The sequence below is a fragment of the Hyla sarda genome, chromosome 4, assembly GCF_029499605.1.
Source record: "Hyla sarda isolate aHylSar1 chromosome 4, aHylSar1.hap1, whole genome shotgun sequence".
NCBI classification, from domain to species: Eukaryota; Metazoa; Chordata; class Amphibia; order Anura; family Hylidae; genus Hyla; species Hyla sarda.
Window position 1 is genome coordinate 370897670 of NC_079192.1, and position 27238 is coordinate 370924907.

The following is a 27238-nucleotide window of genomic DNA, read 5'->3' on the forward strand; positions in this document are numbered from 1 at the left end:
TCCATATATGGTATATATATAGAAAAAAAAACCTTTGTTGCTATAAAGGTTGCATCTCACAACCATAAGATGCGATCTGCTATAACCTTTAAATCCTTAAGAAAATGTATTGGATCTACAGTAAAAAAAAATTATCGATTATTGATACAATCACATAAAGGGGATGTATTCTATGCTCTAACCAGCCCCAAACAGTCATTTACAGTGAGCTGTTTATGGATTTCTAGTTTACGACAAAGGCTGCGCAAAATTATTTGCATTGTTATGATGAATTGAGTCATTTACTGATAGGGTCATCATTTTAGGAGAAAAAAAAATCTTCAGGTTCGTTTTACTAGATGTGCTACAGCCCACAATGTGTTAAAGTGAGTAAAATCTAGACTCGGATGCAATGACTATAATCATCTTGTTTATTTAGCACCTACAGATTTCATAGCAGTAACCACATAAACATATTCATAGGAAGAGGATGTAGCATTCACTAGGGACATAATAACCTGCAAGCCTTGTGTGCCTGTCAGGGTGACAATGAACTTGGACATCTCCTGTCTTCTGCAGCTGTGATCGGTAAGAGGTGACTACTAATGTGCTTGCTCCTTGTCATGCAGATGAGTCTATAGCCACATATATATATATATATATATATGTATATATATATATATTTATAATAATATATTTATGATATGGGCCATGCGATCTATTAGGATCCTGTAATCCAGTGTTTCCCAACCAGGGTGCCTCCAGCTGTTGCAAAACTTAAATTCCCAGCATGCTGATAGTTTTGCAACATCTGGAGGTACCCTGGTTGGAAAATACTGCTGCACCAGGGTGCCTCCAGCTGTTGCAAAACTACAACTCCCAGCATGCCCAGACAGCCACATATATATGTATATATATATATATATATATATATATATATATATATATATATATGCATTTATAATAATATATGTATTATATAGGCCATACAATCTATTAGGATCCTGTAACCCAGTGTTTCCCAACCAGGGTGCCTCCAGCTGTTGCAAAACTAAAATTCCCAGCATGCTGGGAGTTGTAGTTTTGCAACATCTGGAGGCACCCTGGTTGGAAAACACTGCTGTAACCCATCAGAAGTCAAACAGACAGCACAGGACTCTGTCAGAGCTCAAGATTACTAATGCAATTCACACCCCCAGTTTATGTCAATACGGTTTATTAGGATCCTTTAACTCAGTGTTTCCCAAACAGGGTGCCTCCAGCTGTTGCAAAACTACAACTCCCAGCATGCCCAGACTGCCACATACATATGTGTGCATATATATATATATATATATATATATATATATATGCCTTTATAATAATATATTTATTATATAGGCCATACGATCTATTAGGATCCTGTAACCCAGTGTTTCCCAACCAGGGTGCCTCCAGCTGTTGCAAAACTTAAATTCCCAGCATGAGCAGACAGCACAGGACTCTGTCAGAGCTCAAGATTACTAATGCAATTCACATCCCCAGCTTATGTCAATACGGTTTATTAGGATCCTTTAACCCAGTGTTTCCCAAACAGGGTGCCTCCAGCTGTTGCAAAACTACAACTCCCAGCATGCCCAGACAGCCACATACATATGTATATGTATATATATATATATATATATATGCATTTATAATAATATATTTATTATATAGGCCATACGATCTATTAGGATTCTGTAACCCAGTGTTTCCCAACCAGGGTGCCTCCAGCTGTTGCAAAACTACAACTCCCAGCATGCCCAGACAGCCACATACATATGTATATGTATATATATATATATATATATATATATATATATATATATATGCATTTATAATAATATATTTATTATATAGGCCATACGATCTATTAGGATCCTGTAACCCAGTGTTTCCCAACCAGGGTGCCTCCAGCTGTTGCAAAACTTAAATTCCCAGCATGAGCAGACAGCACAGGACTCTGTCAGAGCTCAAGATTACTAATGCAATTCACATCCCCAGCTTATGTCAATACGGTTTATTTAGGATCCTGTAACCCAGTGTTACCCAAACAGGGTGCCTCCAGCTGTTGCAAAACTACAACTCCCAGCATGGGCATGCTGGGAGTTGTAGTTTTGCAACAGCTGGAGGCACCCTGGTTGGAAAACACTGCTGTAACCCATCAAACAGACAGCACAGGTCTCTGTCAGCTCAAGACTACTAATGCAATTCCCATCCCCAGCTTATGTCAGCTACCCCCCCCCCCCCCAGTCTGCAAAGGGTTAAGCAGAACAGCTGTAAACCGCAGCCCTAGTTCACTCTCTCTCTCTGTCCACCAATACAGAAGCTGTAATGTGAATTTGGATCCCTCCCCTCAGCCCTCTTCTAAAATGAAAATAGTTGGGGAGGGGTGACTGACTGGGGGGAGCAGGGGAGGGAGTGGGGGATTGTTGAAAGTATATTGAAGAAACACAAGTCTATGTAGCAAGATCCTCACATTTAGCAAAGAGCTTGCGATTTTCTGCTCTCAGATTGGATTAAGAGATCTTGGCTGGAGCCAGGTTCCCCAGTGACAGAGGATAGAGCTGGAGGAGGATTTCTTTTCTTACCCCCCCTTTTTTTTTTGCCTGAGGATTTGTTGAGTTGCATTAGGTCTCAGACAAGATCTTCAGCAGCAGCTGTGGTTGCAGTGGAGGAGATGTGGTGGTGGGCTATGAGGACAGGACCAGGGTCTGCTCGGGTTCTCCTGCCGGTCCTACTCACCTGTTGCCTGGTCCCTGCTTTCAGCCAGATCCGCTATACTGTCCCGGAGGAGCTGGATCATGGGGCTTTTGTTGGGAACATCGCGGAGGACCTGGGTTTGGATATCTCCAAGCTGTCACCCAGGCGCTTCAGGATCGTGTCTGGAAGCAACAAGCAACACCTGGAGGTCAACCTGGAGAATGGGATTTTGTTTGTGAACGAGAAGATCGACAGGGAAGAAGTTTGTGAGTTCCAGCCGGTGTGTTCCCTGCACTTACAGGTGGTGATGGAGAACCCCCTGGAGCTCTACAGGGTAGAGGTGGAGATTTTGGATATCAATGATAATGCCCCCAGTTTTCCTTGGCACGATTATGTGTTGGAGGTAACCGAGTCTGCCGCTCCTGGTGCCCGCTTCCCCCTGGAGAGTGCCCAGGACCCCGATGTGGGCACCAACTCCCTGCGCACCTACAAGCTCAGCCCCAATGGGTTCTTCTCCTTGGAGGTGCAGAGCAGGAGCGACGGCAGCAAATTCGCGGAGCTGGTGCTGGAGAGACCCCTGGACCGGGAGCAGCAGAAGACGCATCGGGTGCAGCTCACAGCCATGGATGGGGGGGTACCTGAGCGATCCGGTACCGCACTGGTTATAGTAAGTGTTCTGGATGCCAATGATAACGTGCCCACCTTTGACCAGACCTTTTACCGGGTCAGTCTACAGGAAAACGTGCCCCGGGGAACCCTGGTCATCAAGCTCAATGCCACCGATTTGGACGAGGGCACCAACGGGGAGATCGAGTACTCTTTCAGCGGACACGCACCCCAGAAGGTGAGGGACCTGTTCATGGTGGAGCCTCGCAGCGGCAATGTCAGGGTTAAAGGGATCCTGGACTACGAAAAGTCCAATCTGTATGAGCTGTACATACAAGCCAAGGACAGGGGCCCCTCGGCGGTGGCCGTGCACTGCAGGGTGCTGGTGAACCTGCTGGATGTGAATGACAATGCTCCAGAAGTCATCCTCACCTCCGTGTCTACCCCGGTTATGGAGGATGCCCCTCCAGGGACTGTCATAGCTGTCATCAGCGTCATGGATCGGGACTCTGGGAGCAACGGGGATGTCAACTGTGATATCCCCAAAAATGTCCCCTTCCAGCTGCACTCATCCTACAAGAACTACTACACCCTGGTGACCACCGAGGTGCTGGACCGGGAGGCGGTGTCCGAGTACAACATCACCATCAGCGCCCGAGACTTCGGGGCTCCTCCGCTCATGACCAAGAAGGTCATCAATGTCCAAGTGACGGACATCAATGACAACGTCCCCACCTTCGTGCAGCCTTCCTACACCATGTATGTCATCGAGAATAACCCCCCGGGGGCTTCCATCTGCTCAGTCACTGCCCTGGACCCTGACTCCAACCAGAATGCCTACCTGTCCTATTCCATCATGGAGGGTCAGATCCAGGGCATGCCAGTGTCCACCTACGTGTCCATCAACTCGGACAGTGGCAACATCTATGCCCTGCGCTCCTTTGACTATGAGCAGATCCGGAACTTCCAGATCCGAGTGCAGGTCCAGGATGCTGGTTTCCCTCCTCTAAGCAGCAACGTGACGGTCAATGTCTTCATCCTGGACCAGAATGACAATGTCCCTGTCATTGTCTCACCTCTGCCCAAGAATGGCACTGTGGCTACTGAGATCCTGCCCAGGTATGCAGATCCTGGCTACTTGGTGGGTAAGATCTCAGCTATGGACGCTGACTCTGGCCAGAACTCTCGCCTCTCCTATCAGATCCTCCAAGCTACTGATGCCACCTTATTCAGCATTGCCTTATATACAGGGGAGCTGAGGACTATACGAGCTCTGGGGGACAGGGATGCTACAAAACACAGACTCCTGATCCAAGTCAGAGACAATGGTCAGCCCTCCCTGTCCACCTCTGTCTCTATAGTAGTGACTGTGGTGGACAGCATCCCTGAGACCCCCTCAGAACTGAATGATCTGCCCTTAAATTCAGACCCTTCCACCACCTCTTCCCTAACCCTCTATCTCATAGTGTCCCTTGGCTCAGTATCCTTCACCTTCTTGGTGGCCATCATTGTCCTGACCATCATTAAATGTCACAAAGACAGACTGTCCCTGCAGGATTACAAGTGCTCCTCCATGCCTACCTGTTGCTGCTGCCTGAGGTCTACATCCTCAGGAGATGTCTTTAAGAATTCCAATATTAATCTGCAAATCTCCTCTGGGAATAAAGTTCAAACCAACTGCATGGAGTCCTCAGGGAGTGGCTCCCAAAACTACTGTTATAAAGTGTGCCTGACCCCAGAGTCAGCCAAGAGTGACTTCATGTTCCTAAAACCCTATAATTCCACAACCACCCAAAACAATGAGAAAATCCCAGAAAAAACAGCTCCGGGAAAAGGTGGACAGAACCCCCCAGCTGTAAACAATGCAGTCAATGAGGTAAATGACGGGTTAAATTGGAAGTATGTTCTGCTTTCTCCAGGTTCAGCGAATCCACTGTAGCTCATAGCAGACATCAGCCGACGCGCCTTGATCTTTTAAAGGGACAGGCAACCTAATGTCTAGCCCCTCTCTCTGCTATTGTGTGTATACATCCTATTAGGGACCTGCGCAGGTTGACTAGAAAGGGGGCTTGATCCCCTGCCCTTTACATGTTCCTATTATAAGTCCCCTGGGCGGTCTGGCATCATCATGTTGGCATTTATATAACTAATTATAAGAAGTGGCCTTTTTTTTTTTTTTATTTAGTTCAGCCCCTGCCCCCCCCCCCCCAAAATGTCTGTACAAGTCCCTGCAGCCCATTTACTTAGAATTACTTCCAAAAAGTTTAGTACTGTGTCTTCCCACACGATACCTACTTTATCTTACAGATCTCCAGATCTGAAATAGTTACAGGGTAAATTTGTGAATGGTATTAGCAGCTTTAGGCGTAGACTTGTGTAGCACTATTGACTTAATGACAACCAGGTACGAGCACAGACATTTGGATGGGGGGGGGGGGGGGGAGATGGGGGCAGGCGTTGAACTAAAAAAAAAAAAAAAAAGGACACTTCTTGTAATTATTTATATAAATGCCCACATAATGATGCCAGACTGCCCAGGGCACTTATAAGAAGAACATGAAAAGGGCAGGGGCTCAAGCCCCCTTTCTAATCAACCTGTGCACGTCCCTGAGACAACATTCCATTGTTGTATGCAAACTTGTGGACTACAGCTTTTAGTCAGTAGTTAAAATCAATCATCTAGCATTGTGTTTCCCAACCGGGGTGCCTCCAGCTGTTGCAAAACTACAACTCTCAGCATGCCCGGACAGCCGAAGGCTGTCCGGGCATGCTGAGAGTTGTAGTTTTGCAACAGCTGGACTCACCCCGGTTGGAAAACACTGATCTAGCCCAGACTTTGTTTCTTTCAGGATGCCTCTTGGGTTGCACTTACAGCAAGCAAAGGGTTACTAGTAGCCTAGACATCACCCCTTAACTCACCGGTGCGGATGATGAATCTCCATTGGACGCTTTTTTTTTTTTTTTTTTTAAACTTAATGTAACTGCTGGAAATAATGAGTTAATTAAAGAGCCCCATCCGTCGCGGGCTTTTATGCGGAGCCGTAATAAAATCCGAGTATAACTATGGAAGTGCATGCAAAGCCTCCTGCTCATGTATTCCTCCTATGCTTCCAAGGGCATTTACGGAACATCTTCTCCGTGTCCCCGTGTTTCCTCCCGAGTGTGTAATTTATGTCTTACAATTATTCTGTTCTAACTCCAAGGGCGTCCTTCAGGATGGACCGAATGGATCTTTTTCGATGGCTGTGTTGTCATTGCTTTACGTGTGACACATGAAATCAGCGTCTGAGAGCTGTGAATCTCTGATCAGAGAGCCCATAAATCCTCCCCGCTCCAACAATAGTGTATTATCTCCTATGCTGGGGGGGAGACCGGAGAACCATTACTATGCAGAGTACCAGGGCTGGGGGGTACATATGTCTTTCTTATACAGACACTCTCAAGATTAACAAAGCACCAGTGCCTGCTGCTGCTTCTGCTGCTGGGAATAGATGCATTGTAATATGTATTAGGAAATAAAAGCTTAGCGGGGCTATTGTGCTCCAAGGTTACTGTGGCGAGCACACCGCACACATCTCCATACGTGTGTGTGCTTCAAAGCAGGCAGGTGTATGTGCAACTATATCTATGTGATATGTTATAAATATTGATATAGATATTTACAAACACACACACCTACCTACCTAAAATTCCCTCAAGGAACACTATCATCTATATATCATAGTTAGAGATGGTAAGATCAAGATGCCAAGTCCAATCTCGGGGCATAAAACCCTATTTGTTAAATATTTGCCTGGCTATCTAAGATAAGGGAATCAATTCCCCAAGTCAAAGATTGGCAGGCCGATGGCGAATCAATGGAAAAAAAGAGAATTTTTAAAGATTCGCTCATCTCTAATGACAATTCCTGACCAAGAGAAGGATGTGCTGTCTCCTCTTATCTGTCACATAGAAGTCCAATGACACTCAACCTGTGGCTCAGGAGAGATTCACGTAACTCCCCGGGGCTCCTATTAGCACCAGAATAGATCTTTAAGCCATGCCGTTGACAGTTACGACAACAATGAATCCAACCGGAAAATAACATTTAATATCTGAATGGAGCACACATATGGATGCCGGGCAGCAGTCATCACCAGGCTGCGTTAGTCGCATGACTGGTCTTGGATACCACGACTGTGCCAGGTGTTGTAATTGTAGAGCGGCAGCCCCTCTGATCTCCCGCTATTATCTTATTTTCTCTGATCTACTTGCTGTCTGCTAATTTCATGCTGAATCTAGGCACAAAGGAAGGCATGAGCTAAGTATTGCTGTAGTTTGCCAAGGCAGACGCCAGATGGCAACGTTTCCTAAGGAAACACCCAGATCCAACTATAATAAATACTGGCAATGTATGTATTAACAAGCTGGAGAGAAGAAAGATAACATAGCTTATTCTCACAAATCAGTTTTTACCCCCCCCCCCCCCTTCAGCAAAAGTCCCTTCATTTACTTCTATATTGCGAATACCTACTCTTGTTACCGGACATACATTTACTGAAACGCTGCTGGGGGTGAAGGGGTTAAGCCTATGTCATACAGGTCTCATTGGGTTAAGTTCACATCCAATGTATTATTTTTGACAATTAATTAAACCTAATTGTGATGTATTAATACAATGTCCCTTTCCTGACCATTTCCCCTATAAAAAATAATTAGCTGTCAGTACCAGATCCTGCCTGGACGTAGGTGGTGGAGTGGGGGTAAATAGTTCTGTCCTAATATTGTCTAGCTGTTAATAGGCGATGTGCAGAGCGTCCTGCTGTCCCATATGGCATTCGTTTTTTTTTTAATGATCTGAGAAAGAATACATTGTAGCATTGACCAGACTTTTAACCCTTTCTTTTTCCCAGCAGCCATTCCTCATTTAAAGGGGTTAAAAGGTTTCATATTAATAGAGTTCAATTAACAGGGTATATGTAGTGTTTTCACTTTAAGACTTGCTTTGCATTACAATTCAGTCCTGATGTCAGGAGCTGTCCTTCTCGGTGGTCTCTATAGGTGACATACTGGGGCATACTAAGGCTTATCCTCCCTATCTCTGAGTCTTTGAGACTGAACACAGTGCCTTTTAGGACACCCTGTAATGTGGAGCCTCCGCTTAAAGTTGCATTTCTTATTTACCTTCATATTGGTTAGTGACACTCATTACTTCCAATTAATGTGACTGTTCTTCCCATTGGCCAATGTTCTGGGATGTCCGGGGTGCTATCGGTGATCAGGAGGATTCCAGATTGAAAAAGAGATTTTACAACATGTTGTAAAATTAAGGAGTGTCTGAATGACTGGACCCCCAACGAGCCGGTGGTACAGATGGCACAGTGGTGGTCCCAAGCATGGCCAGATGTCTCGCTGTCATAGCCAGCTCATCTATAGCATTAACAATAAATTTGAAGCTGATTAGAAAAAGAAATCAAATATTTAAGAAGATGTTTTATTTATAGAGGATCTTTACAGATTGTAGCTTGAATACATTTTTAGACCTTTTAGTTTATGTACTGTAAAGACTATGCAAATTCAGTACCAGATGCTAGCACTAGCACCTTGGACAGCTCTACCTCTCTGCTTAGACTTCATGATATGAGACTAATGCTATCCATACACAATACATTAATGTTGACTGAGATACAGCAACAATCTGGTGGAGTGTACAGGGGCTTCTGGTTGTTCTTTATGGCAAGTTTTGGGGGAAATAGTAATATTTGGGGGGTTTGGATACATTGGATTTCCACATGCCCTAACCTTCGTTGTCCCAGGAGATAAGCTGTTGTTAGCAATGACTTGTTTCCTCCTTCCCATTGAGTTAAAGGGGTACTCCGCTGCTCAGCGTTTGGAACAAACTGTTCCAAACGCTGGAGCCGGGAGCTTGTGACATCATAGCCCCGCCCCCTCATGACATCACGCCCCGCCCCCTCAATGCAAGTCTATGGGAGGGAGCGTGATGGCTGTCACGTCCCCTCCCATAGACTTGCATTGAGGGGGCAGGGCTATGATGTCACAAGCTCCCGGCACCGGCTCCAGCGTTCGGAATGCTGAGCAGCGAAGTACCCCTTTAAGTATATTGGGGAGAATTTGCTGTTAACAAAATATTTTTCCCTAATTCTATCTATGTGCATTGCCTTGTTCCTTTGGAGTGCTTTGTCATACTTTACATAAAATATTAGGGTCATGCATTACAAGCACTTACTAAGCCATGTTTTTCTATGAAGAGCAGAAGCAACCTAGAAAAAAAAAAAAACAGGGCCACTGGGGAAATTCAGATTCCTCATTGTTGCCAAAGTCTCTACCCGTAAACTCAAGACTACTGCAGTATCTCCAGGACCCCTGCATATTGTTCATTTGCTTTTCCACTTTTTTTTTTTTTCTGATCGAATCCTAATACCCAGCAAAAGTGACCCATCCATAAGGGTAACAAAGGGTGAAAAATTTGGTTTCTTTCAGACAATATCTTCTGTCTCCACTATGAGTTTCATGTTTTACTTGGAAATGTGCCTTGAATTGTTCGAAAAACTTTCTTGATCCTTATTGCCAAATTTGACCAAGGCCTGTCTGGACAAGAGTGTAGATAAAATTTCAGGTGCTTGACCACATACTCTCGCAGACACCTCTGTCACAAGCTTTACTGTCCTTTCCACTGCATGGCATGGGTGTTTAATGAAAAACCACCATGGACTGTGTAAGGGTGCATGCACACCACATTTTTGCAATACAGTTCCTGTATCAGGTTTTTGATGAAAAATGGATTCCTCAAAATCTGACGAAACTGTATCAAAACGTGTGTACAAATTTTAACCGTATACGGTTGAAAACCGTATACTGTTTGAAAAATAATGTCCGGTTGCATCCATTTTTTAAGAAAAAAACTTATACGCTTTTGACTTTTCACTCCATTTTGAATACAGTTTCACTTGTTTGATTGAAATTCCAAGAAAAAAAACTGTGCAAATTCAAAAACCGTATGGTGAAAACCTGATGGAACCATACGCACATACAGTTCTGTGCGGTTCCCATTGACTCCCATGTTAAAAAAAAACGTATACGGTTTAATACAGTTTTTCACCCAGACCAAAAAACGTGGTAGACTTCAGTTTTGGATACGGGTAAAAAACTGGACAAAACCATACAGGATGCAAAACGGACTAAACCGGATGATGCGTTTGACATACAGTTTACAATGTTAAGTCAATGCATACAGTTTTCTAGACAGTTACATACGGTTTTTAACTTGAAACTGTATACGGGAACTGTATAACAAAAACGTGGTGTGCATGCACCCTTAGGGGGGGGGGGGGGGGGAGATTGTGTGTGAGTTGTTTGTTTGTAGCACATTGTAACATAGTAGGGACTGTGGTACTGACATTTGGATTATCCCAGCTAATGATTTCAGTATAATCCTTAGCTTCAAAATTGAGAATAGGCACAATTCCAGGCACATTTACCATGTAAAACATAAGGCTCGTTGTGGAGCAAGATATTGTACCATTGGGACCAAATTTTGCACCTAAGTTGCCCTTATGGTATTAGGATTCAGAGAAAAAATAGAACTTGGTAGTAGGGTCTAAAACATATAATTACCAGTGAATAGTCACATCACTAGGTTATTTCTATAATACACTTTTTTTAAATTTTAACCCCATAACGACAATGGACGTAATTGTACGTCATGGTGCAGTGGTACTTAACACACTATAATGTACATTTACGCTCCACCATGACCGTGAGCACTTCTTTATGATCTACACTGTATGCCGGTGTATATTGTAAGCACTAAATAGCAAGTCAAGATTCCTTCTAAGCTGTTTGTGTTTGAATATATATAGTAAAAAAGATTCCAAAACCTGGAGAGACATATAAATGATATATACATCATATTGACCTCAGGATGCTGTTTTAACCCTTCCTTTTACTCTGCTTGTGGTCTAGGTTTACTTCCTTTATTGGACTTCTATGCAAAAAGATTACAACTCTCATAATTCATTATGTGATCTCAACATGGGTTAAAGGAGTGCTCCGGGGAAGTAAAAAAAAAATAAATAAAAACAATGCCCCAAAGCCACCAGCTCTTGTGGCCCCTGTTGTCTCGTGAATATTCTTTTTCCTTGTATGCAGCCCAGACTACAACTCCCAGTAGTCAGTGCGGCTCTGTGTAATGGCTGCCAGACAACTGCTTTTACTAGCTGTGTGCATGCTGTGTTGTTGTAAACACAGTAAGCAGCACACACTGTACAAGTCTTTTCTTTCAAACTATCCTTCCCCCAAGCAATAAATCATGATATGCTCTAAATGGCAGCAGTCAGTGATTATATCTACAGCAGGCATAGAGCAGTGTTATGTGCGAGGAGACACTGGGCTGTTTCTCTCCTGGCAAGATCCTCACACAGGGAGGGCAAGTGTGGCTGTGCAGCCAGATAAGACAGAAATCACATGGTGTTTGTCTTCCAGGAGGGTGGGAGCTAGTGTCAGTGAGGGCTTTGCACAAAGATAGGGTGGATCTGATAATGACATTTTCCTCTCACTCTCTGCATGTGAGTGACAGCTGAAAGAGGGATGTTACGCCGAGCGCTCCGGGTCCCCGCTCCTCCCCGGAGCGCTCGCTTCACTCTCCCCGCGGCAGCGCTCCGGTCACGTCCTCTGACCCGGGGCGCTGCGATTCCGCTGCCAGCCGGGATGCGATTCGCGATGCGGGTAGCGCCCGCTCGCGATGCGCACCCCGGCTCCCCTACCTGACTCGCTCTCCGTCTGTTCTGTCCCGGCGCGCGCGGCCCCGCTCCCTAGGGCGCGCGCGCGCCGGGTCTCTGCGATTTAAAGGGCCACTGCGCCGCTGATTGGCGCAGTGGTTCCAATTAGTGTTTACACCTGTGCACTTCCCTATATCACCTCACTTCCCCTTCACTCCCTCGCCGGATCTTGTTGCCTTAGTGCCAGTGAAAGCGTTCCTTGTGTGTTCCTTGCCTGTGTTTCCAGACCTTCTGCCGTTGCCCCTGACTACGATCCTTGCTGCCTGCCCCGACCTTCTGCTACGTCCGACCTTGCTTTTGCCTACTCCCTTGTACCGCGCCTATCTTCAGCAGCCAGAGAGGTGAGCCGTTGCTAGTGGATACGACCTGGTCACTACCGCCGCAGCAAGACCATCCCGCTTTGCGGCGGGCTCTGGTGAAAACCAGTAGTGGCTTAGAACCGGTCCACTAGCACGGTCCACGCCAATCCCTCTCTGGCACAGAGGATCCACTACCTGCCAGCCGGCATCGTGACAAGGGAAACTGCTCTGCATAGCTAATAATTGATATATATATATATATATATATATATATATATATATATATATACAAATAAATAGGTTGGTGAGAGAAGGGAAAGGTTGGGCTATGGTTTCAGTTCCCTGGAGTACCCCTGTAATATACTGCATTCATTTTGCAATATAATGTACATGCTGGGAAAGGTCCCAACATATATGGTAAACATATCTATTAACCAATTGAGGCCAAAAGAATATAATCTATTGTGGTGGTATAAAGTTTGTGCTATGCTTTTTTTTTTTTTTTTTATAACTATGAAACTTCATGTAGAATGGATTCCACTAAGTGGCATCTGTCATAGATATGTGCTAGTTGGGAAGTAGTGATAAGGGAAACATGAAATAATGTACAGGAGGTTTTGCAAGAATCCACCATCAAATTCCTATTGTATTTGAATGCTGATTTGGGTTTAGCCCTATACTCCTTGTGCCAGGTGGTCAGCGCTGGCACTCTTGTCCGGTCATACAATATATAGCTCATCTCTGCTTACTGTAAAAGAGCCAGGATTCCTCTAAAAAATGACAGAAGTCCCTGCTCATCTACATAGTTTATATAGCACCATACACTAGAACACCATGAAAACTACCTACTAAGCTGTGAGGCATACCCTGCTTACAGAAGTACCCCTGTACCCTGGGCAGCATGTATTTACTGGTATGGTGCATATGAACTGAGCAGCAGTCATACAGGGGGGAATTTATCATTGGTTTTACCCTGGTTTTGTGGTGTACATTTGTCTCACAGTTTGTCTCAGATGCTGTTTAGAGACTTTTCATTGCGACTTTTGCTTTAGAAGGTTTTTCAGTTGATATCATGCAGTGGTCAGGAATTCATGATATGCGACTTTTCAGTTTGTCGCAACTGCACTAAATTAGGTGCAAATCTACACCAGCCCTGACTTGGCCTACAAACCTGACTGCAAACAGTATTATTAAAAAGTCGCATGGAATAAAAAGTCGCAGAGGGTATGATACAATGTGGTGTACTGAAGTACGAAATGTGATCAGCACCAGATTCATCACATGCCCTGCACTATGTAATACATCTGGTGCAGGTACACAGTTTCCACCACATGAATTAATGGAGTAAAAAGATGTTCATCTACACCACTCTTGATTAATACCCCCCATAGTGTATACCAATAACCACCGGAGCAGGGGCTCCTGTATTTCAAAGTAGCCCCTGCTCCTGCACTGTTTTTCAATAAAATTCAGAAGAATGCTCTATGCTCTATGTTGAATATAACTGGAGTGTGAACATTTCTCTATTCAAAACACAAATTTGCACCTGTCTGTTATTGAGATTGCTTGGGGCCCCCGGTTGACGGGCCCCTAAGAACTTGACAAAAGTTATAACGTAAAATTGTGAGAGAATTCTTTTAAACCGGCGAGTAATTCATGTCATTATGGCGGCTAACAATACCCTCATTCTAGTCGATAAATACATTTCTGTGTTCAGGGTAATTTATAGTAGGGAAATTATTCTTTTTAGATGACAACTAAAATTAAAGCCTGAAACGCTGAATCTGTGTTCCTATTATTTCACATGTACGGTGTCCATTTTAGGATATTGTCAGTCCTCCGTCAGGTGAAACGGCATCCCGCCTCCTCCCTCAGACCAATCGCCGTCAGTCATCAGCCGCAACTCCGTCCTCCGGCAGGTGAAACGGCATCCCGCCTCCTCCCTCGGACCAATCGCCATCAGTCGTCAGCCGCAACTCCGTCCCCCGTCATCCAAAACTCCCTCATCCGAAACCCCGTCAAGCCTCAGACGATTCTCCCTCAGATGCAACTTCCTGCCGCATAGCAGAGCCGACGCTGCACAGCATGTATAGCAGAGTCGAAACTGTGAAACTTTGTGCTACAGAGTCTGTATAGCAGAGTTGAATAGTGTGTACAGCAGAACCCGTATAGCAGAGAGCCGACACTGACTCAGCTCTGCTAAACGGCAGGAAAGTTTTTCATCTGAGGGATGACGGAGTTTTGGATGAGAGACTTTAGGATGAAAAAGGAGGGAGTTGTGGCTGATGCCTAATGGAGATTGGCCCGATGGAGGAGGCGGGACGCCGTTTCACCTGAGGGAGGACGGAGTTATATCTGACATCTGACGATGTCCTAAAATGGACACCGTACACATGACCTATTGTAATGGTTTCAATGTCATAGTGTTGCCCATCAGACTGATGCACAGCAAGGTTGACAGCTCTGCTATATAAGGGTACATAGAGCAGACAGAAGGGATGGCACGTGGCTGAGACACCTTTGTCACTCCAGCTGTTGATTAAGTTTAACTTCGTTCCATCACTTTTAGGTGAAGATGGAGATAATGCAATTTCATCCAGACAGGATCATTTATGTAACTTGTTTGTCTACGTTTTTCTCTTTGATTGCAATCAATTCTTCTTTTTATTTTTTTTGCATGTTTTGCGGCTTTAAGCGCGAGATTATGATTTTAGAGCATTTTCTGTTATCAGAATGGGGCATTGTGAAGAAAAAATCTGCTATGTACATAATCATGCCATCGCTTTTCCTGATACAATTAATTGCTCACATATTGCTGTGGAGATATGCAGACTATTCTCAGCACTCTGCGGAGGCTTAATGGGGTCATTTGGAAAGTATATGCACATATTTATGTGGCTGATTTATGTATGTTTGCACAAATGATTGCATTAATACTGGATTTTGGTATGGCCATAGTTAACACTTGTGAAACCTTTAAACCACTGTTACTGTAACACCATATGCAGAGAGGAAAGCCAGGGGCACCCTGAGACCCTTTGTGTCTGTATTACAACCTGTGGGCACCTTGTGTGTCTCTGTTTGGTACATATATGGGGTATCGTAGAAGCTTTTCAATAGGATATGTCATATTTCTAATAGGTGAGAATTTTCTTTTTTTGTGTGCCTCAACATCAACTTAAAGGGGTCTTGCAGCAGGAAAACATGGGGGGGTTTGGGGGGGGGGGGGGGAGCCAGTGGCTAGATCAGGCTAGTTATCAGAATTACAGACATGTATTTTTTATTTCTATAGTACTTTCTAGCACCGAGAGATAATTCTTATGCAAATAAGGCTCCAGTGCCCAGTGGGTGTTCCCCAGCATGGAAAGAGTCCAGGTTAGTTCAGCCCATGTCCTCTATATCTGGTCAAATGGAGGAGGTGGATGCAAATGGGCCAGTGGACAGTGATAAAGAGCACAGTATAAAAAAAGGCTTATATCTCTGAACTGGAAAGGACTGTGGAGATAAATATGTCTGAAATCATGATGACAGGTCCATCTAGACATGTGCTTATTTATACCCATGTTTTTCTGCTAACAGTGTCTGATCGCCGAGGATGCCAGTGAGCTATATTCTGGCTCCAAAAAAGAAAGTGCATTTTTTTTTGATCCACCACACAGTGAAGGGAAAAATTTCAAGTATCCCACATCCTCTCTTGGATATCCTCATCATTATCATCTTATGGGACCTGAGTAAGTGGTCCAATTTTAGATTGTTGGTATACTCTTTTCATGCATTTAATTTTTTTCTCACCTATATATCTCTGTCCATGCCATTATTGATCACATTGCTAACATAATTGATTACATTACTGTCGCATCCTCCTGTATGCTGACCCCTGATGAACCCCAGGTGTGTAATAAGGGAAACATGTTGGGGATCTTTGTATTTCAGAAATACTCTTGGGATCAACAGAATACACTAGGGGCAGCATTAGTAAATTGCAAAATTTTTACTACAGCGCCATAACAAAAGAACTTTTTTACACCTGTACACTCGTAGCCACAGTAGAAACCCCAGACTTTTTCTTATAGGAAAATAATAGATTTTTGCTGGGGACCTCTCTTTTGAATTACTATATATCTAAGTGAGTTGCAGACCCCCTCCACCCCCACCATTCAACAAGGAGAGATAGATGCCCATTCTAAAGATTAAGGTTAGACCGCCACCATGATCAGACACTTAGACCCATCCCTGCAAATAGGACACCTTTTTAGCTGTTGGAATACCCTTTTAAAGCTTAGGCCAGAGATGTAACAATAAGTGTGCAGAAATGGCCATTGAACACTGACCCAGGTCCCTCTGCCGTATGCTATAAATGATGCATGATAAATAATAGGTCCAGTTACAGATTTATATTGGGCCCCAGGAGCTCCAGTTACACATATTAATAGCCTGTCCCATGATAGTCAATATCTGATCGGCGGGGTTCTCAGTACAATCACTTTGTCCACATCTGCACTGTGAATGGGGCCAGAAGCAGATGAATGTTCACGCCATCAGAAATTGGCAAGACCACAACACAGTGACCAGAGCCATCTGCTTTTGGCCCAGTTCCACTGAGAGTCAAAGGTCAAGGTACTGGTCAGTCCAGTAGAAAACATGTTACATGACAATGAGACATAGATGTCAGTAAGTCCCTGTTCGCACCTGTTTTGGATGCTGCATTTGAGATTTCTCATATATTTTGAGAATAATGCTGTGTGCAGTAATTTTTTTTCTGTCATAATGACAGATGTCACGCTGAAACTCGATTTACAACAGAACAGTCTTGTAGCTTATGTTATGAATGGAAGCCAGAATACTTCTGTCAACACAGCCTAAAAGATCATGCTGACTGGTTGTTATTAATAGAAGTTTATTATATATTCCATCAGAGTTAAATGTAGACATTAAATATCGAGAAATTTAAGTTTGAAGTGTTGTCATTTGTGTTCTTTCCTTGGTTACGAATGCTAGTCATGGCTTTACAAAGCTCAGGTCTCTCCATGCCCGTGGCCTCCTTCAGACATAAACATACACCACAGTCTCCATAGAATTCTCTTGAGCAGATTTATAGCGGTAAAGTGCACTGCTCCAAAAATAAGGGGAACACTAAAACAACACAATGTAACTCCAAGTCAATCACACTTCTGGGAAATCACACTGTCCACTCAGGAAGCAACACTGATTGACAATCAATTTCACATGCTGTTGTGCAAATGGAACAGACAACAGGTAGAAATTATAAGCAATTATCAAGACACCCCCAATAAAGAAGTGGTTCTGCAGGTGGTGACCATAGAACACTTCTCAGTTCCTATGCTTCCTGGCTGATGTTTTGGTCACTTTTGAATGCTGGTGGTGCTTTCACTCTAGTGGTAGCATGGGACGAAGTCTACAATCTACACAAGTGGCTCAGATAGTGCAGCTCATTCAGGATGGCACATCAATGTGAGCTGTGGCAAGAAGGTTTGCTGTGTCTGTCACCGTAGTGTCCAGAGCATGGAGGTGCTACCAGGAGACAGGCCGGTACATCAGGAGATGTGGAAGACGCTGTAGGAGGGCAAAAACCCAGCAGCAGGACCGCTACCTCCACCTTTGTGCAAGGAGAAGGAGGAGCACTGCCAGAGCCCTGCAAAATGACCTCCAGCAGACCACAAATGTGCATGTGTCCACTCAAACGGTCAGAAACAGACTCCATGAGGGTTTTATGAGGGCTTAACATTCACAGGTGGGGGTTGTGCTTATAGTCCAACACCGTGCAGGACATTTGGCATTTGACAGAGAACACCAAGATTGGCAAATTCGCCACTGGCGCCCTGGAGACACAGAGGAGAACTCTATAGTAACACGGACTCTAGCGCATGGCAAATGTGGTGCCAATATTTAAAAAGGGGTCAAAAAGTGACCCCGGAAATTAGCCCACTACCAACGTCATGGCCACCTATTTAGAGTGAGTCCCTAACTTCCCTAGCATAAAATGGTGTAGCACTGGGCGACTACCACCCCCGCCACAACACCAGTGCCCACAGGAGGAATGGCTCACGGGCAGAGCCGCCCCAATGCCACTCAAACCAGTCTCTGCGCCGCACCTCCCCACAGACACGGTGCCACGGCAGCAATGGACTCCGCACAGCACCACACCAGTGTGAACAAGGTGTGAAAGCTCACTTACCATGTGCTCCCAGTCAGACTGGGAGGCTGCCAGAAATTATTGGCCTGTTAGTTTAACCTCCGTTGTATGTAAATTGCTTGAGGGTTTTCTAAGAAGTGGGTGCTATTTTGGAGTATCTTGATAAAAATAAATGTACGACTCCATATCAGCATGGTTTTATGAGGGATCGGTCCTGTCAAACCTGATCAGCTTTTTTGAGGAGGTGAGCTTCAGACTGGACCTGGGGCAATCGCTTGGATGTCGTATATCTGGATTTTTCCAAAGCATTTGATATGATGCCACATAAAAGGTTGGTGCATAAAATGAGAATGCTTGGACTGGGGTAAAATGTGTTCAAGTAACTGGCTCAGTGGTAGGAGACAGAGGGTAGTTATTAATGGTACTTATTCTGATTGGGTGACTATGTTACTAGTGGGGTACCACAGGGGTCCGTCTTGGGACCTGTTCTATTTAATATATTTATTAATGACCTTGTAGTGGGGTTGAATAGTAAAGTAGCAATCTTTGCAGATGATACTAAATTCTGTAAAGCTGTAAACGCTATAGGGGACAGTGCACTGTTACAAATGGATCTGGATAGGTTGGAGGTTTGGGCTGAGAAGTGGCAGAAGAGGTTCAACACTGATAAATGTAAGGTAATGCACATGGGGAAGAAAAATACGGGCTGGGATTATGTATTAAATGGGAGAACACTTGGGATGACTGAGGTGGAAAAGGACTTGGGAGTCTTAGTTAATAGATATAGGTGTTCAGGCGCCCTGTGTGAGCTAACCTTGTGGCGCCCCCCCCCCCCCCCCCCATAAACGTACACAAAGAGGAAAAAAAATCTTTGTGACAAATATTTTTTTTAATATTTAATCAGTCCCCTGCCCCCTTAATCAGTCCCATGTACCCCTTCACCAGTCCCCTGCCCCCCTTAATCAGATGCAGTATAGTTCCCCACATTAGGTGCAGTATAGTTCCCCCACATTAGGTCCCGTATAGTTCCCCACATTAGGTGCAGTATAGTTCCCCACATTAGGTGCAGTATAGTTCCCCACATTAAGTGCAGTATAGTTCCCCCACATTAGGTGCAGTATAGTTCTCCACATTAGGTTGGCAGTATAGTTCCCCCAAATTAGGTGCAGTATAGTTCCCCACATTAGGTGCAGTATAGTTCCCCACATTAGGTGCAGTATAGTTCCCCCACATTAGGTGCAGTATAGTTCCCCACATTGGGTCCAGTATAGTTCCCCGACATTAGGTGCAGAATAGTTCTCCACATTAGGTTGGCAGTATAGTTCCCCACATTAGGTGCAGTATAGTTCCCCACATTAGGTAGTAGCAGGTTCCCCACATTAGGTAGTAGCAGGTTCCCCACATTAGGTAGAAGCAGGCTCCCCACATTAGGTAGAAGCAGGTTCCCCACATTAGTTAGAAGCAGGCTCCCCACATTAGGTTGTCGCAGGTTCCCCACATTAGGTAGAAGCAGGTTCCCCACATTAGGTAGAAGCAGGTTCTCCGCATTAGTTAGAAGAGGTTCCCCACATTAGGTAGAAGCAGGTTCCCCACATTAGGTAGAAGCAGGTTCCCCACATTAGGTAGTAGCAGGTTCCCCACATTAGGTAGAAGCAGGTTCCCCACATTATCGCAGGTTCCCCACAATAGCTAGAACAGGTTCCCCACATTAGGTAGAAGCAGGTCCCCCACATTAGTTAGAAGAGGTTCCCCACATTAGGTAGAAGCAGGTTCCCCACATTAGGTAGAAGCAGGTTCCCCACATTAGGGAGAAGCAGGTTCCCCATATTAGGTAGTAGTAGGTTCCCCACATTAGGTAGAAGCAGGTTCCCACCCCGGTCAAACCCCCCCCCCCCCCCCGGACTCACACACAGACAGACAGACACCCACACATGCAAACACAGACAGACTCCCACACACACACAGACAGACACCCACACATGCACACACACATAGACACACTTACCTGTCCTGCGCTGTGCCTCTCTCTGACGGCAGCCTGACGAGTAATGTCACTGACGTCCTCCTGTGCGGGTCTGCGGAGGGACGTCACATGCGCGACATCCCGCTTTAGACTCGGGCCGGCCAGCCAACCAGAGACGCGGAGGAGGGCGGGGTAAGTGAAACATCCCTGTGTAATGAAGAAAACTGTGCCCTGAAGCGGAATGTGACCCTCCGCATAGGGACACAGTTGAGGGAGGGTAGTGGGAATGGAATGTGCAGAGGGTCACATTCCGCTACAGGGCACAGTTTTCTTCATTACACTGGCATTTAGCGCTGCGCCCGGAACTGCATGTCGGGCAATACAAATTACATATACCTGGTGCGAGCTGTGTCGGCCTCCCGGCGCCCCTGTTGCAATGGCGCCCTGTGCGGCTGCACAGCTCGCACACCCCTAAGGCCGGCCCTGGATATATTTAGCTGTAGTGACCAGTGTCAGGCAGCTGCTGGCAAGGCAAATGAAATCATGGGGTGCATCAATAGAGGCATAGATACCCACAACAAGGAAATAATTCTACCACTGTACAAATCACTAGTCAGACCACACATATAATACTGTGTACAGTACTGGGCACCAGTGTACAAGAAAGATATAGTGGAGCAGCAGAGGGTTCAAAGACGGGCAACAAAAGTAATACGGGGAATGGGAGGACTACAGTACCCAGAAAGATTATCAGAATCAGGGTTATTTAGTTTAGAAAAAAGAAGGTTTAGGGGAGACCTAATAACTATGTATAAATATATCAGGGGACAGTACAGAGATCTCTCCCATGATCTATTTATACCCAGGACTGTATCTATGACAAGGGGGCATCCTCTACGTCTTGAGGAAAGAAGGTTTTTACAACAGCACAGATGGGGGTTCTTTACTGTAAAGAACTGAGGAGGTGGTCATGGGGAACTCTGTAAATTAATTTAATAGGGGTCTGGATGCATTTTTGGAGAATAATAACATTACAGGTTATGCATTCTAGATCCAAATGGACAGAAGTTTGATCCAGGGATCTATTCTGATGCCATGTTTTTTTTTTCCTTCCTCTGGATCAACTCAGTTGAGACTCATTAGGGTTATAGGTTGAACTTGATGTACTCTGGTCTTTTTTTGACCTTATGAACTATGTTACTATGTTCTGCTGCCTGCAACATCCTCCAGCATGACTGGTCTGGCAGTGGGTAAGTAATGGTGTGGGGGGGGGGGGCATTTCTTTGGGGGGCCACACAGCCCTCCATGTGCTTGCCAGAGGTAGCCTGACTGCCATTAGGTACCGAGATGAGATTCTCAGACCCGTTGTGAGACCATATGCTGGTGCGGTTGGCCCTTGGCTCCTCCTAATGCAATACAAAGCTAGACCTCATGTGGCTGGAGTGTCTCAGCAGTTCCTGCAAGAGGAAGGCATTGATGCTATGGACTGGCCCGTCCATTCCCCAGACCTGAATCCGATTGAGCACATCTGGGACATCCTGTCTCGCTCCATCCACCAACGCCACGTTGCACCACAGACTGTCCAGGAGTTGGCGGATGCTTTAGTCCAGGCCTGGGAAGACATCCCTCAGGAGACCATCTCATTAGGAGCATGCCCAGGTGTTGTAGGGAGGTCACACGGGCACATGGAGGTCACACACACTACTGAGCCTCATTTTGACTTGTTTTAAGGACATTACATCAAAGTTGGATCAGCGTGTAGTGTGGTTTTCCACTTTGATTTTGAGTGTGACTCCACATCCAGACCTCCATGGGTTGATAAATTTGATTTCCATTGATCATTTTTGTGTTTTTTCGTTGTCAGCACATTCAGCTATGTAAAGACGAAAGTATTTCATATGATTAGGTTGTTCAGATCTAGGATGTGTTATCTTGGTGTTCCCTTTATTTTTGTGAGCAGTGTATATTTTTGGCATGTATCTGGAAAGTTTATGACTGGACACTGTAAGGTGTAGGCTGCTGTTATACAGTATGAGTTACAATATATAATGCGTTTGACAGACAGATCCATATGTATGAGTAATATATATATATATCTATATATATATATATATATATATATATATACACACACTTTTACAAAAAAAGTACCCTTTTGGATCTGAAATAATAAAAAAAGATAAGAAAAGAAACCCCCCCCACCAAAAAAAAAAAAAGAAAAGTTCATGAAACCTTTACCAATGGTATGCACTTTTTTTGTGGACTTTAATAATATAATTTGTCACTTTTGCTTTAAATAGTTCTATTCTTGTAATAGGGACTAATGGAATAGAGGTAAAATAGCATCATATAGAACATATCCATTTTGAATAACTCTCTAGAGCGTACTAATAGGTTTGTGTTATAAAACTTAAATCTTCATAAAAGTGTTGCAGTTTCTCAGCATTTTCGTGATGTCTACCTGTGGTCAGTGAATGGAACAAATCTTGTTTATGTCCAGAAGCTAAAAACTTCTGTTCCTTTGCGAGCTAAATACATCAGCCAGAAAATCTTGTATGTCCTAAAGGTTTGCTACAATGTATCAGTGTAAGCTATCAGCCAGCAGTTCATGCTGTTTAGATCACAGAGGATTGCCTGAAGTTATTATAGAGAAAACTCCTAGCTGTTAGAAGTATTAGGTTTGTCCAGATTTCAGTCTTTAGATGATCGCACAACTTTGTCTATTTGCCGAGACCAAGTAGAGATGCTAAAACTGCTGAGCATTAAAAATGTGTTTTATTACAGATTTGCATACATTGTAAATAGTTTATCCTATAAAAAATGTATCAGCTATCTACAGGAAAGGGAATACATTTTAAATGCTGGGTGCCCTTCTTCTGGGCCCCAACTGATCAATCGAAAGGGGGTTCTGAGCCCTCCTGTACTTCCTCGCTGAATGTCCGCAGTAAGGAAAAGCTTGACTGACGCAGCGGTCACACATACCCCCTGCCAGTAGTATAGAATCTCTTTCCCTGCTTTGTTTTCTTTAAAAACAAGACAAATGCAAGTAATGCAAAGACGTTGATATAATCCGAAAAGATACTACCTGGGCCTACTACTCCCACTGAGGCTCACATTCACCCTCCCAAAACAGCTAGGAGATAGTAGGTATAACCGCACTGCACTTACAGGGATGCCATTGACCATTCACCAGATCTAGCCCAATACTTACAGGATCGTTCCAGCTGGGCCTACTACCCCGGCACTATAAACTAGGCTACATTTAAATGTCTACATTTTCAACCACTTAAAAGGCCTGCAAGGAAACTAATTCCACTATAGCTGTCTACTGTATATGTTTGTAAGTTTTGTATGCATGTATGTTTATGTAAGCAATATTTGTATTTGTGTAATTGTACATGCTGGGGATATGTGTTTGTGTGCGTGTGGGGCATCAGTATAAATTTTGCCCCAGGTATGTTTGTAGAGTTGTGAACTGCTATAGCCAACTCCTATAAGACAGGAACTGCTGGTAATTTAGGATGTAGGACATTTGTTATGAGGGTGAGGGTTGATCCTAACAATCAAGGGCTCAGGGTGTGAAAACCCTGTTTTTTTTCATTTTACTATGCAGTGTTCCCTCTAATATGCAGCCTCTACCCATGTGGACATCTCCTGGCCCACATTAGAGGCCCGTATAATCTGTCATGTAGGCTGCCGTCACAAATCTTGTCCAAGGTCAATATTAACAAGAAGAAATACACAGTAAATACCGAAGGCTAGACGTTCCTCGGTGCAAACACTCATCAAAAATATAACAGTCCCCCTATAAAAATAATTAAACACTACAAACCCAATGACAAAAGACTGAAAGATAATGTATTCAAAGGAGGAAACAATACAACAGAGGGAGCAGGCAAGATGAGTTTTATGCTAGAAGTGAGCGTCGGTAAGGAACATTTAATTAAAGGATTCCTGAAAAGAAGTGGTCTCCCGCTCACCTATATTATTCCTCGTTATAGTCCCACATGCATATTTTACAGGGCCGAATATTACGCACATCAATATGTTTTATAAACAAACAACAGCCTGAACTGTTCTGATAACCCGAAACATAATTACCGAGCCTCAAAAATTAATTACTATGTTTTACGCTCGGTGCCTTGAATCTTGATGCATTGCAGAAACTATTAGTAATAGATTGCCAGCGCTATGTTGGCAGCCATACAGTATATTACTAGATTAGTTTGTTGATGTTTTCTCATGTTCTGTTGTCTGAGTTGTAAATGTGTTCTAGCTGTAAGGAATGACAAACATAATGTTCCGTTTCACATATAAAAATGACTTTACTAGGACAAAAAATGTCATAAGGCCACCTAGGAAAGAAGATGAATTAGATTCCAATTATGCACTGCTGTGACAAAATTAAAGACAGTCGAACAAAAATCTGGATTAATTGGGTATTAATGCCATAAAATTGCATTGCGGAGCGGGGAAAGAACAAAAAAATAAACACTGACTAAATTCCATAAAAATGAATCGTAAGTCCTCTGCAGTAAAGTCCATTTACAGGGTTGTAAAGTGGCAGGAACAATTTGATGCAGTGTGAGCAGGCGTACACATAAAAAAAACCACGGCGTGGCTATAACATGGTGGCCTGGTTCAGCTGTCTTTGGCCGTAACTTTTGATTGTAAAATGATCGTAAAATGAAGGGTTTTAAAGAAGAGCTTGGCATGAAAGCTACTTTGAGTTGGAGATTTTACGGGTACAAACCCACCAACCACTGTTTTTAATGGGGTTTTACAGTATGTAGATCAAGCTCAATCCCTGCACGCTTTCTAATGTACATTTCTTTTTGGTTTATTTTGTTTACTGTCTTATTTATCTCCATACTCTCAGCTTACATTTGTATCCAGTTTAGGCCATTCTCCGATACATTGTAGCAAACTACCAAAGAGATGTGTTGCTGCTTGTGTATTCACGTTTTTTGTACCTACATATATATTTCCATGGCAACCTACTTTTGTAAGGCTGAAAAAATGCATACGTCCATCCAGTTCAGCCTATGGCTCTGCAGTGTTGATCCAGAGGAAGGAGATTCATTTTTCTCTATTTAGGAATCAATGTTACAGGAATTGCAGACATATATAGTCACTAGAGATGAGCCAAGTTACAGGGATTCGATTCATCACAAACTTCTCGGCTCGGCAGTTGCTGACTTTAGCCTGCATAAATTAGTTCAGCTTTCCGGTGCTCCGGTGGGCTGGAGACTCTCTCCTAGGACTGTATCCACCTTTTCCAGCCACCGGAGCACCTGAAAGCTGAACTAATTTATGTAGGCTAAACTCAGCAACCGCCAAGGTAACTTCGCTCATCTCTAATTGTCACCTTTGATTCTTTCCAAGGAAATGGATACTAAATCTGTCTCTTTTGTTATTGACTGAACATACTGATAACATTACAGTTTACAATAAAAAGCTAATTCTAAGGTGACAACTAATATGGCTGGATTTAATGTTGGCACACTAGCCACATATCAATATTTCTATTAGCTAAAATAACATATTTTCCAGCCTGTGGCTGCTATTTTACAGTTTTCCCCTGGACTTTATTAGTGATGGCCTATTATTAGTTTAGGTTGTCCATATCAGATCAGTGGGGTATGACTACGGACACAGCCGAGCCGATCACTGTGGGAGACTGCCACCTTTTCATTGTTTACTAGAAAAAGTGCGTATATTTAGGACTGTTTATACCAGGCTGTACCTGGTATTTCTGACCATTGTATTCACCTCACTGAGATGAAGTGCTATACCAGGAATAGCCACTACCACATATGGCACTGTGGCTGATAAGCCATGGAAAGGCCCCATCACTTGCATGAGCCACAGCTTCTTCAGTGATAAATTCTAAATTCTGCTTTGGATAGAAATCTTCTTTTATCCTTGTATAATCAAATATATGGTATATGGAAAATTATCATTTGCAACTTTTTTTTTACCCCAGATTCTTTCCAGAACGTGTCAAATTGTCATTGGATGTATGACGGATTTTCCACAATTTTAACGCACTTTTTTGTGTTGTGGATTTTTTCCTACTCATTGAGAAGTAGAGTGAGATTGCACAACAATGTTGTGACTTTAAAAAAAATAAAAAAATAATAAATGCACTTAAATACACAAAACACATAAAGAGATACTCCACTACTATAAAGGGATACTCCATTACTTTAAAGGGATACTCCGGTGGAAAACAATTTTTTTCAAATCAAATTTTTTTCAGGAACTGTCCAGAGCAGGAACAAATCCCCATTGCAAACCTATCCTGCTCTGGACAGTTCCTGACATGGACAGTGGTGTCAGCAGAGAGCACTGTGGTCAGACAGAAAATAAATTTAAAAAGAAAAGAACTTCCTCTGGAGCATACAGCAGCTGATAAGTACTGTAAGGATTAAGATTTTTAATTTACAAATCTGTTTAACTTTCTGGTACCAGTTAATAAAAAAATCCTCCGGAGTACCCCTTTAAGATGCATCCCCCTTTCCGCAAAGTAGGTGTCTCTGGAGCTTCCATACCCAATGTGTACAGGATCCTAGGACAGACTGCTTAGTTTTAAAGATAGAAGCCTGGATGGTAGGGTGTAGCAGGCCATATCCCATTTAAGCAGGTTCAATAGAAACTTTTTTTGCCTCCACCTCCCAAAATGAATAAAATAACAGAAAAAAAGACCCAAAGAAACTCCTATGCATTTTGAACTAAG

General features: G+C 43.8%; 1 protein-coding gene across 2 annotated transcripts in view; it reads left to right on the forward strand.

Moving 5' to 3' along the window:
• The first annotated feature begins 2192 nt into the window (after positions 1–2192).
• Positions 2193–27238, forward strand: part of LOC130267275 (protocadherin-10-like) — a 116108-nt gene continuing 91062 nt past the window's right edge. For both annotated transcript variants that reach the window (XM_056516742.1, XM_056516741.1), the window contains exon 1: positions 2193–5182. In XM_056516742.1, the coding sequence (XP_056372717.1) occupies positions 2678–5182 (2505 nt within the window). In that variant the 5' untranslated portion in view covers positions 2193–2677. The remainder of the gene's footprint in view (positions 5183–27238) is intronic.